The 14578-nt window shown below is 57.9% G+C and overlaps 1 protein-coding gene across 1 annotated transcript; it reads left to right on the top strand.

The window, feature by feature from the left end:
* Nucleotides 1-928: 928 nt before the first annotated feature.
* Nucleotides 929-6697, top strand: INHBB (inhibin subunit beta B). Its single transcript, XM_043576562.1, has 2 exons — nt 929-1422; nt 3923-6697. The coding sequence occupies exons 1-2, from the start codon at nt 975-977 to the stop codon at nt 4696-4698; spliced, it is 1224 nt and encodes a 407-aa protein (XP_043432497.1). The 5' UTR covers nt 929-974; the 3' UTR covers nt 4699-6697.
* The last annotated feature ends 7881 nt before the right edge of the window (nt 6698-14578 follow it).

Raw genomic sequence — 14578 nt, 5'->3', positions numbered from 1 at the left:
CCGGGGACGCTGCGAGACTTTTAGGCGCTCGAACCAACCTCGCCGCCGCCGCCGCAGGCAGGAGAGACAGGGGCGAGAAGGGCCCTGCCTCCGCCTCGCCTTCCTCGCACGGCGCCCCGCGCCTGGCCGGCCGGCGCAGGCGGGCGGAGGGAGGGAGGCAGCGAGAAGGCGGGCGGAGCGGAGGCCCCGGCGGAGCGCGCAGCGGCCGGCCCGCCCGCCGGTGGATGCGGCGCCCCGGGAGCCTAGAGACAACTTTGCCGTGTGACGCGCCGGGAGGACTGCAGGGCCCGCGGCCGGGGGCTCCGCGCCGCCTCTGAGCGGGGCCGCGCGGCCAGCGCTCCCCGGCGCTCCCGCCACTGCGCTCGCCCCGTTCCGCCGCCCACCCGCCGGCCCGCGGCGAAGACTACCGGCCCGTCGCCGGCAGCCGCGGCCCTTCCTCGGCGCTCAGGTGCGAGCGCGGGGCCCCGCCGCAGCGCCCGCCGCAGCGCCGCGCCAAGCCGCGCCCGGCTCCGCTCCGGGGACTCGGGCGCCTTCGCTTCCGTCTCGGCCAAGTTGCGTCGACCAGCCCTTTCGCCACCTTCCCCGCGCGGCGGCCAAGGCGCCGCCGCCGCCGCTTTCGCTTCACCGGAGCTGGGGGCTGCGGGGCCCCGACGCGGAGAGGATGGGAGGAAGGCTGCAGATGCCGAGGCGCCTTGAGACGCCCGCGCGGCAGTGACCCTCCGACCCCCTCCTCGCCTGCGCGCCTCTCCGGCCCCCGCGGCCCTCGGCGCCCCTTCCCCGTCGCGCGGGAACCCCCGCGGCCCGGCCGGCCCCCTCCCCCTGCTAGCCGGCGGCGGCCCTCCCGGCGGGCGGGCGGAGGCCCGGGCGGGCGCGGGCGGGGGCGGGGCGGGGCGGCGCGCCGGGAGCCCGGAGCCCGGCCCTGCGCTCGGCTCGGCTCGCCTCGCGGCGGGCGCCCTCGTCGCCAGCGGCGCACCATGGACGGGCTGCCCGGTCGGGCGCTGGGGGCCGCCTGCCTCTTGCTGCTGGCGGCCGGCTGGTTGGGGCCCGAGGCCTGGGGCTCGCCCACGCCCCCGCCTTCGCCCGCCGCGCCGCCGCCGCCCCCGCCGCCCGGAGCCCCCGGCGGCTCGCAGGACACCTGCACGTCGTGCGGCGGCTTCCGGCGGCCAGAGGAGCTGGGCCGGGTGGACGGCGACTTCCTGGAGGCGGTGAAGCGACACATCTTGAGCCGCCTGCAGATGCGGGGCCGACCCAACATCACGCACGCCGTGCCCAAGGCCGCCATGGTCACGGCCCTGCGCAAGCTGCACGCGGGCAAGGTGCGCGAAGACGGCCGCGTGGAGATCCCGCACCTCGACGGCCACGCCAGCCCGGGCGCCGACGGCCAGGAGCGCGTCTCTGAGATCATCAGCTTCGCCGAGACAGGTGGGTCGGTCCCCCGGGCGGCCAGCTGCGGCCCTCATTCCCCACCCTCTTCCACTCCCTTCTCCTTGCCCGTTCTGGCCGCCGCAGCCAGTGCACCTTGGGGGAAACGCTGACTCCCGGCCCTGCCGTTCGCCCCTGGCCCTGTGCACCCCGTCCTGGTTGCCGTCCTCTTCCCTGAGGCAGCGTACCCCTGCTCCTCCGTCCCCGCCACTGAGCGCCTCGCCCTCTACCACTGCTCTGAAATCGGGCCCCAGCGCCTCTGGGCGCGCATCCCCCTCCCGGCAGATGCGTGCGGCCCTGGCTCCGCGGGCACTTGCTTGGTGATTGCTTAATGTTTTTGTTTCCCACGATCGGAGTGTAGGCTTAGCAGTGTGGTTGGAGATGTGTGTGCTTGTTGATATCCGTGGGCCGGAGAAGTAAGTGTGTGTGTGTGTGTGTGTGTGTGTGTGTGTGTGTGCGCGCCTGTGCCTGCGTGAGAGGCCCCGGGGCCGCTTCCATCGCCGGGCAGCGTGGGCTTGCCAGGATTGCTGAAGCCTCACTGGGGAGAGCTAGGCAACCTCTCTTCCGATTGTGTGGGCACCGGAATCGGGCGGAAGGCAGGCTTCTCAACAGGTCCCATCATTTACGCAGAGAAAGACGCGGCTCGGGGGCAGCCCCGTGCCTCTAGGCTTGCCTGGCAGCGGCAGCAGCCCCCTCACTTTAGAGCCGCAGAGTTCGTAGTTAACAAAGGGTAGGAGTCCTTTTGGGAATTTTCTTCCGGCCCTGGATTGCAAATTTCTACCACTGTCTAAATATAATAATAGAGAAAATCTTTCGGAACTTTAAAAGAAGAAGGAAAATGTGCCCGCGCGGAAATGCTGCAAGTGCTTTCCACTCCGCTGTCCTTTTCAGGACTTGAATGAGCCAGGCTGGCTTTTGTGCCTGGAGCTCAGCCCCATTTGTGCCGAGGGGACTGCGGAGAAGGTCGCAGAGGGGGAAGCCCTGGTGCGGGCTGGGCTGGGGTGGGCAGGGAGCTTGTGGGAGGGGGGAGCGGTTGTGTCACCAGGCTGAAAATGCCCCCCACTCTTCCAGGCAGCAGGCAGACGGTGCTGGTGCCGCCTGGGGATGAAAAGGGATGAAAAGTTTTGCATGGCCGAGTGTGGAGAAAAGCAGAGACAATCGGGCTGGTTTGTGCTTAGAAAGAAATGCATTGCCGTTTTAGCTGTCCGACCGAGTCAGGGAAAGCTCGACATGCAATTAGAGAGCTTGGATTAAAAGGTGCTTTGGGGCCCAGAGTAGAAATGTGATTCTGGAAGGTCGAGGAGGCCTTTTGGTCCCGGTGGCACAAAATGACAGCGGGGGCTGGTATATTTCTGGTCCGTTTCACGGAGCCAGCTCTTTGACTTATAAATAACAGATTCAGGTCACAGGCAGCTCGTCCAAGACCAGCTTTTAAGGCTGCACTTTCCCCCATTTCAAAGTCAGATGTCAGTGTTATTAGAGGAGCCAGGCGAAGCCTGAGGAGGGGGCTGCAGGGCGGTGGTAGGAGGTTTGATAAAACCAGCTATGGCCACACAGTTGCCTTATTTGTTCTTCCTGCCCCCCCCCCAAAAAAGAGAGAGAGAGAGAGAGAGAGAGAGAGAGAGAGAGAAAGAAAAAGAAAAAGAAAAAAGTACAAATTGTCAGAAGAGTCACTGAAAAATGTAGGATGAGCGTGTGTAGTTGTATCTCGGTTGGCATGGTTTCTCTTCTTGTTGAGCTGAATTATGGAGGAGACTTAACAAGCCAGTTCCCCTTTTCCTCGGAGATTTTGAACGCGCCATTAACGGGGAGCCGGTGTCTCACGAAAGGAGTGGACCTCAAGTTTCAAGGCTGAAGGTCCTGTCCCTTGGAACCCGTCAGAAGCGAGGGCTGCGCTTTGCAGCCTGCAAAGCACAGGTTCCCGTGTCAGAAATCTGAGCAGAGCTCGCTTGTTTGCAGTGGAGGATCCACTGGGGGTTGGATCAGATCATGCTTAGGTAAACACTAGGAAGAGGCAGTAGGTGGCTCAGCTTGATTTTGCAATGCCCGGAGTTAACCAAAAAAAAAAAAAAAAAAAAAAAAATTCTCTACTGAAACAACCCACCCCAAAATCCTCGGTGCGATCCTGGTTTTGTTTTCCAGATTTCACAGATACCCATAACAACTTGTTAAGATCTTGGCCTCTTGACAAGTTCCTCTGTTGAGCTTTGAGGCCTGACAGCCTGTCTCCAGGGAGCCCTGGCCTGGGAGAGGTGAGGCAGGATTTTATAGGCCCGGACCCTCCAGCTCCAAGTCGGTCCGGGTTTCTCAATGGAAAATGATTTTTCCCTGCCTCTCCCAGGTTCCAGTGAGAGGCCCTGGCCCCAGAAACGGTATTTCTGGTCAATAACGTTTTCCAGCTGCGTGGCAAGTTCACATTCCAGCATCAGGCAGCAGTGTCTTCCGCGTTGCCTCGTGTTCTCCTTGAATTAACTTGGCCTGCTCTCCCACTTCTCCGCAGATGGCCTTGCCTCCTCCCGGGTCCGCCTGTACTTCTTCATCTCCAACGAAGGCAACCAGAACCTGTTTGTGGTGCAGGCCAGCCTGTGGCTTTACCTGAAGCTCCTGCCCTACGTCCTGGAGAAGGGCAGTCGGAGGAAGGTGCGGGTCAAGGTGTACTTCCAGGAGCAGGGTCACGGCGACCGGTGGAACGTGGTGGAGAAGAAGGTGGACCTCAAGCGCAGCGGCTGGCACACCTTCCCGCTCACCGAGGCCATCCAGTCGTTGTTCGAGCGGGGCGAGCGCCGGCTCAACCTGGACGTGCAGTGTGACGGCTGCCAGGAGCTGGCCGTGGTGCCGGTGTTCGTGGACCCCGGTGAGGAGTCGCACCGGCCCTTTGTGGTGGTGCAGGCGCGGCTGGGTGACAGCAGGCACCGCATCCGCAAGCGGGGCCTGGAGTGCGATGGCCGGACCAACCTCTGTTGCAGGCAACAGTTCTTCATCGACTTCCGCCTCATCGGCTGGAACGACTGGATCATCGCGCCCACCGGCTACTACGGGAACTACTGTGAGGGCAGCTGCCCGGCCTACCTGGCAGGGGTCCCCGGCTCCGCCTCCTCCTTCCACACGGCCGTGGTGAACCAGTACCGCATGCGGGGCCTGAACCCCGGCACGGTGAACTCCTGCTGTATCCCCACCAAGCTGAGCACCATGTCCATGCTCTACTTCGACGACGAGTACAACATCGTCAAGCGGGACGTGCCCAACATGATTGTGGAGGAGTGTGGCTGCGCCTGACCGCGGCGGGGCTGCGGCGGCGGGGCGCGAGGGCAGTCCCAGAGGGTCTCCTGCCAGCCCCTGTGGGAACCGGGGGCCCAGCCGGCTGAGCGCGGTCCTTCCGGTCCTTCCGTGGGGCTGCCCGGGAGGTGCCGGGGCGAGGCCTGAAATATGTTTCTACTACTTCATCGAGCAATCAGTCAAAGCCAGAGCAAGAACCCTCAACTGACATGAAATACTTTCAGATGCACACGTAGACACGCACAGCCAGACGCATCCTGCCACCCACACAGCAGCCTCCAGGATACCAGCAAATGGATGCGGTGACAAATGGCAGCTTAGCTACAAATGCCTGTCAGTCGGAGAGAATGGGGTGAACAGCCACCGTTCCCACCAGCTGGCCCGGCCACTCTGAATCGCGCCTTCCGAGCACACATAAAAGCACAAAGACAGAGACGCAGAGAAAGAGAGAGAGAGAGAGAGAGAACGAGAGAGAGCGCACGGGAGCCACAGACAGGAAAAGCAGATGCGGGGGTGGGGAGCGTGCGGACAGGCCGGAGGGCTGCGTGGCCCCCTTTGCTTGTGTGCAAAGCCTGCCATACCTCAGCATCTCCTGGCTCAGACGTGTTGGCTTCCTTCCCTGCCTGGGATCCTTCATGCTGCAGGACCAGGGGGGCCTGTCTTTTCCCACCCTTGTCCCTTGTGGAGAGAAAGAGGCCCAGAAAGGACACAACCTGCCAGAGACCGTGGAGCAGTGGCAATGACCGTTTGACTGTTGCTTGGGTCCCTGGCCGTGACTTCTGTGTGTGTTTGTTTTGGGGTAGGGAGGGAGGGAGAGGAGGAGGGTCTTAATTTGATGCTTTAACTGATCACTAGCAGTTGACAGGTCATTCATTCCAGTTGTATAATTGAAAAGGGATTTTTTTTTTTTTTTAACCAGGTATGACCTTTTAAGTTAAAATCTGAATTGTTTTACACGGGAAGAAAACTAAAAGTTGCAATCTGTGCCCTTCACTGGGGATGTTCCTCTAGGACTTATTGGGGAGGGGTGGAAATGACCCCCGAGGCAGGGGAATGAGCCCCGAGGAGGAAATGGTGCAGTGGAGGCATTCCGGAAATGCTGGTGTTGGGGGGTGGGCGTGCCTCCTCCCCCAGCGGGGTTGTGGGAGGGGAGCAGTTTAGCCGGTCTTGGAGAGATGGGGAAGGCTTTCAGCTGCTTTACAGAAGTTGCCCGTGTGGGTCCCGGCCACCAGGGCCGGCCATGGACGTGGCCCCAGCCTGCTCGCCTGCCCGCCTGCCCCTCCTAGCACTTGCCGACTTGCCTGAACGCACACGATATAGCACTTGCCCATCTGCGTGTGTCCAGAAGTGGCCCTTGGCATATCACTGAACTCGCTCACCCCCAGATGTCCAAGTGCCACGTGAACTATGCAATTTAAAGGGTTGACCCACACTAGACGAAACTGGACTCGTACGACTCTTTTTATATTTTTTATACTTGAAATGAAATCCTTTGCTTCTTTTTTAAGCGAATGATTGCTTTTAATGTTTGCACTGATTTAGTTGCATGATTAGTCAGAAACTGCCATTTGAAAAAAGAAGTTATTTTTATAGCAGCAAAAAAAAAATACAGTTAAATGTATTATACATAATTTTGGAACCAAAGAGGCCAACAGATCAGTTTTAATTTTTATTAGATGGTGAGGCCATCTTCTGTGAGGTAGACGTTCTGAACAATCCCGTGAGTGGCCTGCCAACGTTTCAGGGTATAAATGGATTTTGTTTATTCAGTTTGATGTGTCTTTTCTACCTTTACACACCCAGAAGGTACAGTAAAAATGACTATGGTAGAATGCAGGTGTGCGTCCTTAATTCCCCACCTTTATGTTTATTTAATAAAGCTCCCCTTAGGTTCTGTTTCATAATAATTTAAAACCAAACAATTTTCCCATAGACTTGCTGTTAAAGTATTTTACATCTGTGTACAGTTTAAGAAAATAAAAGATCAAGTGCCACAGGCTTCCTGCCTGGTGTGGTGTGTGGGGCGGTGGGGTCTGGGCTGGAGGCGGCGGTGGGGGGGGAGGAGGGCGCGGCCAGGCGTCCAGCTTTGATGCTGGTTGCCTCCGCGGCCCGCTCCCGGCACTCTCTGAGTCCTTGCCACGAGCACGGATGTCAGTGGGAGAGGCTAGGAAAAATGGCAGAAGATCAACATGAAGGACAATGAGCAAATCCAGGAATTGCACGTTTGTTTACCCTCCTTCTCCCGAGACTAATTATGTTTTACTAAAGGCGCATCTATTACCGCTTGCAAGTGCCGGTTTGAGCCCCCGTCCCTGGAAGGAAATGTAAAACCTGGAAGGTTGAAGTGCAGCTGACCTCCGTGCCATGCATTTACTGATCTAGGTGACTGTAACCCAGAAGAGGCTAGGGCCTTGGGAACAGAAGGGTGAACAGAAAGGAGGCCGTGAGTATGCTAACTGTCCTTGCCTGTGGGGATTCGAACTGGAGTAGGTGGTGGTGGTGGTTTTAGTAGTGACAGATGTCCAACTGCGATGGCAGGTCTGACTTGAGACACCCACAAAGTGCTGTTCTATGTCGTGCTCTTTGGGGAAGCGATTTCACCATTTTCCAGAGTCGGGAATCTGAGGTGCGGAAAGGGTCAGAGCTTGCCCGAGGTCAACACAGCTGGCACAGGCACCCTGGGCGCTTGAGCCCAGGTGCCGTGGCCGGGCCACCTGTTCTCTGGGAGGACGGCAGCCCTAAAGCCTCGCCTTCATCCGAGGCCCTGCAGAGCCATGGGGCTGCGCCTTGGTCTTTGGGTCACATGTGGTCTTCCCAGAAAATCTCAGGACAGTTGAGCAGGTGGGACCTTACAGATTGATTTAACCCCATGAAGGTAACAGTGGGGAAACTGAGGGAGGCCCTGGGCAGCAGGAGGGACATATCTCAATTTACACAGCCATCTGGTAGCAGGAGGCAGCCTCTGGCCTCTTTTCCCATCCTTTGCCCATCCGAGAGAGCTACTGCTCTGCCAGCGTTTTGTCCTAAGGGGTGGATTTATTGATCTTCAAAGTCTTCAGACGGTATAGCAGTTAATAGGGGTGAAGAGGAAAATTTCATTTAAAAAGGCCTGGCCTGGGCATTTGGGGCGTAAGTCAGGATCCAGCCGCTTCTCTGCTCTGCAGTGAGCTGCATCCACCTGCTGCTGGCTGCTCCAGGCCCTTGATCCAGCCCCTGCCCACTCCTGGCCCAGGAACTTTCGCCGGCAGCCTCTAGGAGGGGCAGTGTAAGTCACCAGGGTCCCACACTGTTTGGATATTGAGCACCTCCTGGGACCCACCTCTGGGGCTGAGCTTTACAGGGTGGTCCATGGATCTCACCGTTAGTCCCAGGAAGGGTCTGGGACTCTGAGGTCATGAGGCCAGCGGGCTGGGAGATGGTCTCTGAGTGGTACTCTGCTGCCCTTTGCAGGCATACGTGCCTGTGCACTCCGGTCCCCCTGGGGCAACAGTAGTTGGCAATTACTTTTCCTGACAGGTGTCGTGAGGACAGGCATGCCTCCTCTGTCCCAGGGCTGAGTGTTCTTTCTCCAGTAGGGATGCACATCTTCCTTCCTGTGCTTTTGTGGCCAATTGGCTCCCCTGTTCCTTCTTCCTCATTCAGTCCTTAGTCCTTTTCTGCCTACTGCTTTTTCCCATTCTCTGCCCTTATCTTCCCAGTGGGCCTGGCCTGAGGGCCCCACCTCTCCCTGGCGATGCCCTTGGAACCCCACAGCACAGGCCCAGAGAGCAAGCCTCCCACACCGCTCAGCAAGTCCAGCGCCTGTGACCCTGAGCCCTCCTGCGCTGCTTTAAGGTTCCTCTTCCTTCCCCCGTGTCCCTCTCTTCCTTCTTCCGGCCACCAGGCTGTTAGCCTCTCATAGGACAAATGGGTCACATGGGGCCAGCTAGAGCCAGAGGCTGCTTCCCTACCTGCCTCAAATGTCTCCACCCCCTATCCGCTGTGATTCGTGAGCTCCCGCTATGTCAGATTCATCCTTGGCGGACCTTCAGACGTGCCCTGAGTGCTCAGTGACCCAGTGGAGCCAAGTCTGGGGGTGCGGGGATGGGGAGAGCGCTGGGGTGAGGAGATCCCCTGTGCAGACGGCGCCACGCCTACCAGCCCTCTGTTCTCCCCTATTTCCCAGATGGGCACACTGAGGGTCCACTCAGCAGAGGCTCCGGGGTGTCCTATGTCTGTTTTCTCTCTCCGCCCTCTCAGTTTGGTTCAGGGTGGGGCACACGGTGGGTCCCCTGCAGCCCAGTCCAGTGTGGAGGCAGCACTGAGGAGGGCCCATTATGTGTCAGAGCTTTTGTGCCTGTTCCAGCTACTGGGTGTGGCACCACTGCCACCCGGTGCAAAGGCCAAGGGTGCCCGCTCAGTGCAGACAAGGGTCTGGGAAGGGGACTCGGCAGCTTTTGCTCTGTGACTGGGCCCCTGCCCCACCTGGAACCCAGGCTTGCCCAGCACATGACTAGCATGCCACCTGCAGACCCTGGGGATTCTTGCTGGGGACCCCACAAGCAGCCTGGCAGATCATCCCTATACAGCAGCCTTGACCTCCTTCAAGGTCGGGGTGGTGGGCATAGGCTGCCAGCAAGCCATGAAGACTGCTACGGGGAAAGAAAGCATGCCTGTGTGGGCAAAGAAGCAGAAAGCCAAGGCCCCTCCTTGCAGGCAGAGGCTCCAGGAGGAACCCGGCCCATAGTCAGCTTTCAACGGGATGTTTGAGCAAATGATGTTACCCGTGGGCCTCGCACAAGGAGCTGAGCCTGTTGTAGGTGAGGCATGGGCGTGAGCTTGGGGCGTGTGGTTGGCTGTCTCTGAGGCTGTGTGGGTGAGCGTGTATGCGCGTGGTTGAGCGTGAGACCATGTGGGGTTTGAGACTGCGACTGTGGAGTGTGGGAGCATGGTTGGTTGTGTGTATTTCGTGCCATTTTCATGTTTTCCTCGTCACGAGGCAATGCACCCGGCCAGTTATACGCTTTGTGATTGGGGTAGCTCTGTTTGTAAATGTGGCCTGTTGCTGGCACCTCCCCCCCAACCTTGCAGCTGGAGACTAGATCACCCCCATGTTGGGCAGGTGCTGGGTGGGTTGGGCCAGGGGGCAGAGGCATGATTTCTGTGGCCCCTGTGGTTGCCCACGGTGTGGTGTCACAGCCCCTTCTGCCCTGCCCTGGCCACTCAATGCCTGGGGTGGGGGTGGGGGGTCACCATGGTGTCCCCGCAGCCCTGAAGCCAGATCACTTTAAAAGTAGAATGGTACAATCTGGCCAGTCGTTTTCTGGGTGCCTGTTCTTTTTTTTTTTTTTTTTAATTTTTTTTTTCAACGTTTATTTACTTTTGGGACAGAGAGAGATAGAGCATGAACGGGGGAGGGGCAGAGAGAGAGGGAGACACAGAATTGGAAACAGGCTCCAGGCTCTGAGCCATCAGCCCAGAGCCTGATGCGGGGCTCGAACTCACGGACCGCGAGATCGTGACCTGGCTGAAGTCGGACGCTTAACCGACTGCGCCACCCAGGCGCCCCTTCTGGGTGCCTGTTCTGATGTGCTGGGGAATCAGCAGGCAAGATCATCTCAGTTTGACAAAGACCTCATGACAATCCGGGGTCAGAGTGGGAACAGGTATTATTATCCCCATTTTCCAGATGAGAAAATTAAGGCTGGGAAAGCCATTTGCTGATGGCTCAGCTCATAAGTGGCAGAGCTGGGATTTGCCCCCCAGGAGCTGTTTCCAAAGTAATCTATAGCCACTGGGCTGTCTAGGAGGAGGGGTAAGGGAAGACAGAGCTGTTCTGGGGCCTGCCTGGAAGACAGGAGAGGCTGGGGCTCAGGGTTTTCTCTGCCCCTGCTCCTGCCTGAAAGTCCTGCCCAAGCCTGGCATATTAATGGCATCTGTGCGTTGAGATGTTCTCTCTGCCCATGGGGACTGCCATCCATGGTCCATCCCCACTCCCTCCGTGGCTAGGTGGGTGAGATGGCTGCTGGGCCCAATTCTTGGAAAACAGATTATGAACAAAGCAGAGTTGGGGGGGTGTGGCCAGAAGCCGGCGGCCTTGCCTCTGGGTCCCGCAGTGGTGGAGAAGGCGGTTTGGACAATCTTCCATGTGCACAGTACCTCGGCCCCGTGGATGGATGTGTATGTACATGCATGTGTGTGTGTGTGTGTGTGTGTGTGTGAATCTGATAGACATCCCCACAGCCCAGGGAGCTCTGAGCCTCAAGGAAAGAGCCCTGGTTTTTAGGCTACTTGGGAGCCCTCATTTACCCACTAGGAGTCCCACCCTCAGCCTCAGGGGACATTCTGAAGGCAGTCTGGTTCTGTGTTGGGGCTTTGGGGCATCTTCTGGCTTCCCTCAGGAACACAGTGAGGGAGGTAAGTCATTGCTGGTCACCCCCTCCACAGATGAGGTCACGGGGCCACTTCCCAGCTCCCTGGGCAGGTAAGCACTCCACACTGGCTCCGGGACAGCTTCCTAACTTCCCTGCTATGGGCCAGGCCCTGAGGACCCCCTGTGGCTCCTTCCAGGCCACCTCCCTTCCCTTCCTGAGAGCAGGTTCAGTGACTCTTCTTAGTTCCAATAGCACGAGTGGCCTTGGCAGATCCCGGCCCTGGAGCTGCTCCCTGTCCTTCAGGTGCATTGATTCCTGGGGGCTGTGACACATCAGATCCATCACAGGTAAGGCGTACCTTTCTTTGGGGGATGGCCAGCAGTGGGAACCAGGAAGGGGCTGGCCCAGAGGGCCTAAGGCTGTGTCCTTCACCTATTTGGTGGTGGCAGCCACAGGCCAGCCCTGCAGTTGGGGACCACAGATCTTGTTTTTGAAACGTACCCGTGGCGTTCTCCTACCCTTCCTGGGTAACGTTTTAAGGAAAACTTGGTGGTGGACCCTGTCACTCTCCTGTATAGAATTCTTCCAGGACCCCACGGCCCTAGGAAGAAGTCTGGTGTCTAGTGGGCTCCCCAGGGCCCCGAGCCTGCCGCTTACCACCTCCCCTCCCACCCCGGAGCCCGCAGTCCCCACCTTGCGTTCCCCACCCAGGTTTCCTTCCTGTCTGCAGCTCCCCACCTTCACCTCTGTGCCTCCAAATGCCCTTTCTTGCCCCCTTTCTCCTCCTCTCTACTTGGGTAACTGTGCTTTACCCTTTGGGGCTCTGGAGTAGGAGTGCTGACTCCCAAGGCTTAGGAAGCTCCTCTCGCCGTCTCACCTATATCGTCACTGGTTTGAGGCAGCAAGCCTGGGCTCGAGGGGAGCTGGGGTCTGCCTTGTTCACCACTCCGCCGTCCCGAGGCTGGGAAGGATTAATGCTCAACACACAAGTGTTAAATGAAGGAACACACGCTCAGGGCCAGAGGGCTGACCCTGCTCATCCATTTCCCTGATGGAGCAACTGAGGCTAAGGGGACCAGCAGGACCCGGGGAGAGGCTCAAGCGGCTAAGACCAAAAGCTAGCGCTTCTTCTGGCCGGACTGGCACTCCTGACCACGCCTTGGTTATTTTTCTCCCTTTTAAGAGCGCCCCGTGCCCCCGAGCGCGCAGGTGACTCATGTGATAGCATTTCAAAAGCCTGCAATTTGCCCTGAGTGTTCAGGCCACACGAACTCCTGCTGTTGCCGTGGGCAAAGGCAATGCCCACCTGCCCGGGTGGCAACCAAGTGCCCAGGCTCCAGTAAAGTGTCCATGTTGGCTTCCTGGTTCCTCCCTGGGGCTCGTGGCACCCCGAAGAAGGCCCATCCCTCCCTGCCCCGGGACTTCCACTCCCGGGAAAGTGTGGTTTGCCACCCGAGGGTGTCTTATAAAAGCTCAGCTTTAATTAATCAATCACTGAGAGATGAATTGGTTAATGCGGGCCCCGCTCCCCCGTGGGTGACTGGCACGTGAATGAATGTCAATTATTTCAGCATTAATAATTAATGCTCTCGGGGCGCCTGCGTGGCTCAGTCGGTTAAGCGGCCGACTTCGGCTCAGGTCATGATCTCGCGGTCCTTGAGTTCGAGCCCCGCGTCGGGCTCTGTGCTGACAGCTCAGAGCCTGGAGCCTGTTTCAGATTCTGTGTCTCTCTCTCTCTGACCCTCCCCTGTTCATGCTCAGTCTCTCCCTGTCTCAAAAAATAAATAAAACGTTAAAAAAATTAAAAAATAATAATTAATGCTCCAAGCGTGTTGAGAAGGGCGGAAAGTGCAGAGTCGGCTCCACGGGCCAGCCCATCACCCACTGGGGTTCACCGTCTCCCCGCGGGGGTCTGAGCAAGGCCCTAGGGCAGAGTGTCCCCTTGGCTATTTCAGCGTGAGAAAGGTGCCTGGATGAGGGGTCAGGGGACTGGACTGTGGAGGCAGACTGTAAGCCTCACCAGGGCAGGGGCCCCGTCCGCTCGTGTACTGCTGAATCCGCAATGCCAGGACCACCACCCAGCACATAACAGGTGCTCAGTAAATCCCTGCTGGCTCTGACTGCCCTATCTGGGCACTGCCACTCAGTCATGCGATCTCAAGCAAGCTGTCTGCCCTCTCTAGCCTGCATTTTCCTCATTTGAAATTGGATTAGATGAGATGGTTCATTCATTCATTCATTTCCTGTAATTCCTTGGTTATTCATAAGTGCCTCTTATATGCCAGCACTAATGCTGTCTTCTTGAGGACAGTTACCTACAGCACCCATAGGCGCCTGCCCTGGCCAGCAGCCGTTCCCTTGGGAGAGGCAAGGTCCCAGGGTTCTTTCTGGGATGGCATTCAGAGGGGCAGGTTATCCTGAACCAACTTCACATGAACTTCACGTGAACTTCAGCTCCCAAGCAGAGAGCAGGCATGCCCCTGACATCCACTTGCGGGATTATTCTATGGCCTTTGGTGGCTGGGGACACCATGGCTAAAGCCTGTCCTAAAGACAGGACAGAATGTTGGCTTCACACAGTATTTTGCCTCTTCTGAGTATCAGGCTGAGATGGGCTCTTACCTAGTGCCCATCTAGAGTGGGCAGGGAGGGATGGCTGGCTGGGCCAGTCAAAACATGTGCTGGTTTGGTGTGGGAAAGGCTGGTGGTCTCCCCATGAGAGGGGGGAAAAAATAAAGCTCTTGTTCTGTCTTCCGTGAGTCATGGGAAGGCAGGCCCCAAGATTTCGTGTTTTGGGAGATGGGGGGTGGGGCAGGTTGCTAAAAGCAGAAGATGTGTCAGAAGCTGATTAGATCATAGAACTGCAGAGAAGCCCATCCAACCTCTCCTTCTGCAGAGGGACAACTGAGGTGCAAAGAGGGTACAGACTTGCCTGAGGCCCCCAAGCTAATGGAGCTCCGCTTAGCACCCCAGACCCTTTCCCAGGGCTTGCTGTGTGTGTGTGCACAGGGTGCAGGGTCTCTCCTGAGCAGATGTGATCCTCACCTGGCCTGTGATGTACAGGAATGTGCACATGGTTCCCAAAGGCAAGCGGTGAGGCTATGGGAGCACAAAGAGAGGCATTCCAGAGGAGGCAGGTCTTGGCCGCGTCACCTCCAGGCACCTTCCTGCAGGGTCCTCCCTGAACCCAGGGCTCTCAGCTCCTGTGGTTTCCCAAGAGGGCACCTAGGCCAGGGGCTAAAAGCTTCATAGACTGTGGTGAGGCTTTCCACACTCCAGCCCCACCCAGTCCTAGCTGTGTGCCCTAGGGCTAGTTACTTAACCTCTCTGTGTCTCAGTTTCCCTCATCATACAAGGAGGCTAATAATAGTGTCTACCACATAGGCTTATTGTGTGGAATAATGAGATAATAATAATAATAGCTACCACTGACTGAGTGCTCATAATGTGCCTAGAACTCTTCTAAACGCTTGATATATTTTCTCCCAACTAATCCGCCATAGCGGATACTCCCTAGAGTATCATTA

Source organism: Prionailurus bengalensis, chromosome C1, assembly GCF_016509475.1.
Source record: "Prionailurus bengalensis isolate Pbe53 chromosome C1, Fcat_Pben_1.1_paternal_pri, whole genome shotgun sequence".
Lineage (NCBI taxonomy): Eukaryota > Metazoa > Chordata > Mammalia > Carnivora > Felidae > Prionailurus > Prionailurus bengalensis.
This window is presented reverse-complemented; position numbering and strand designations above follow the sequence as displayed.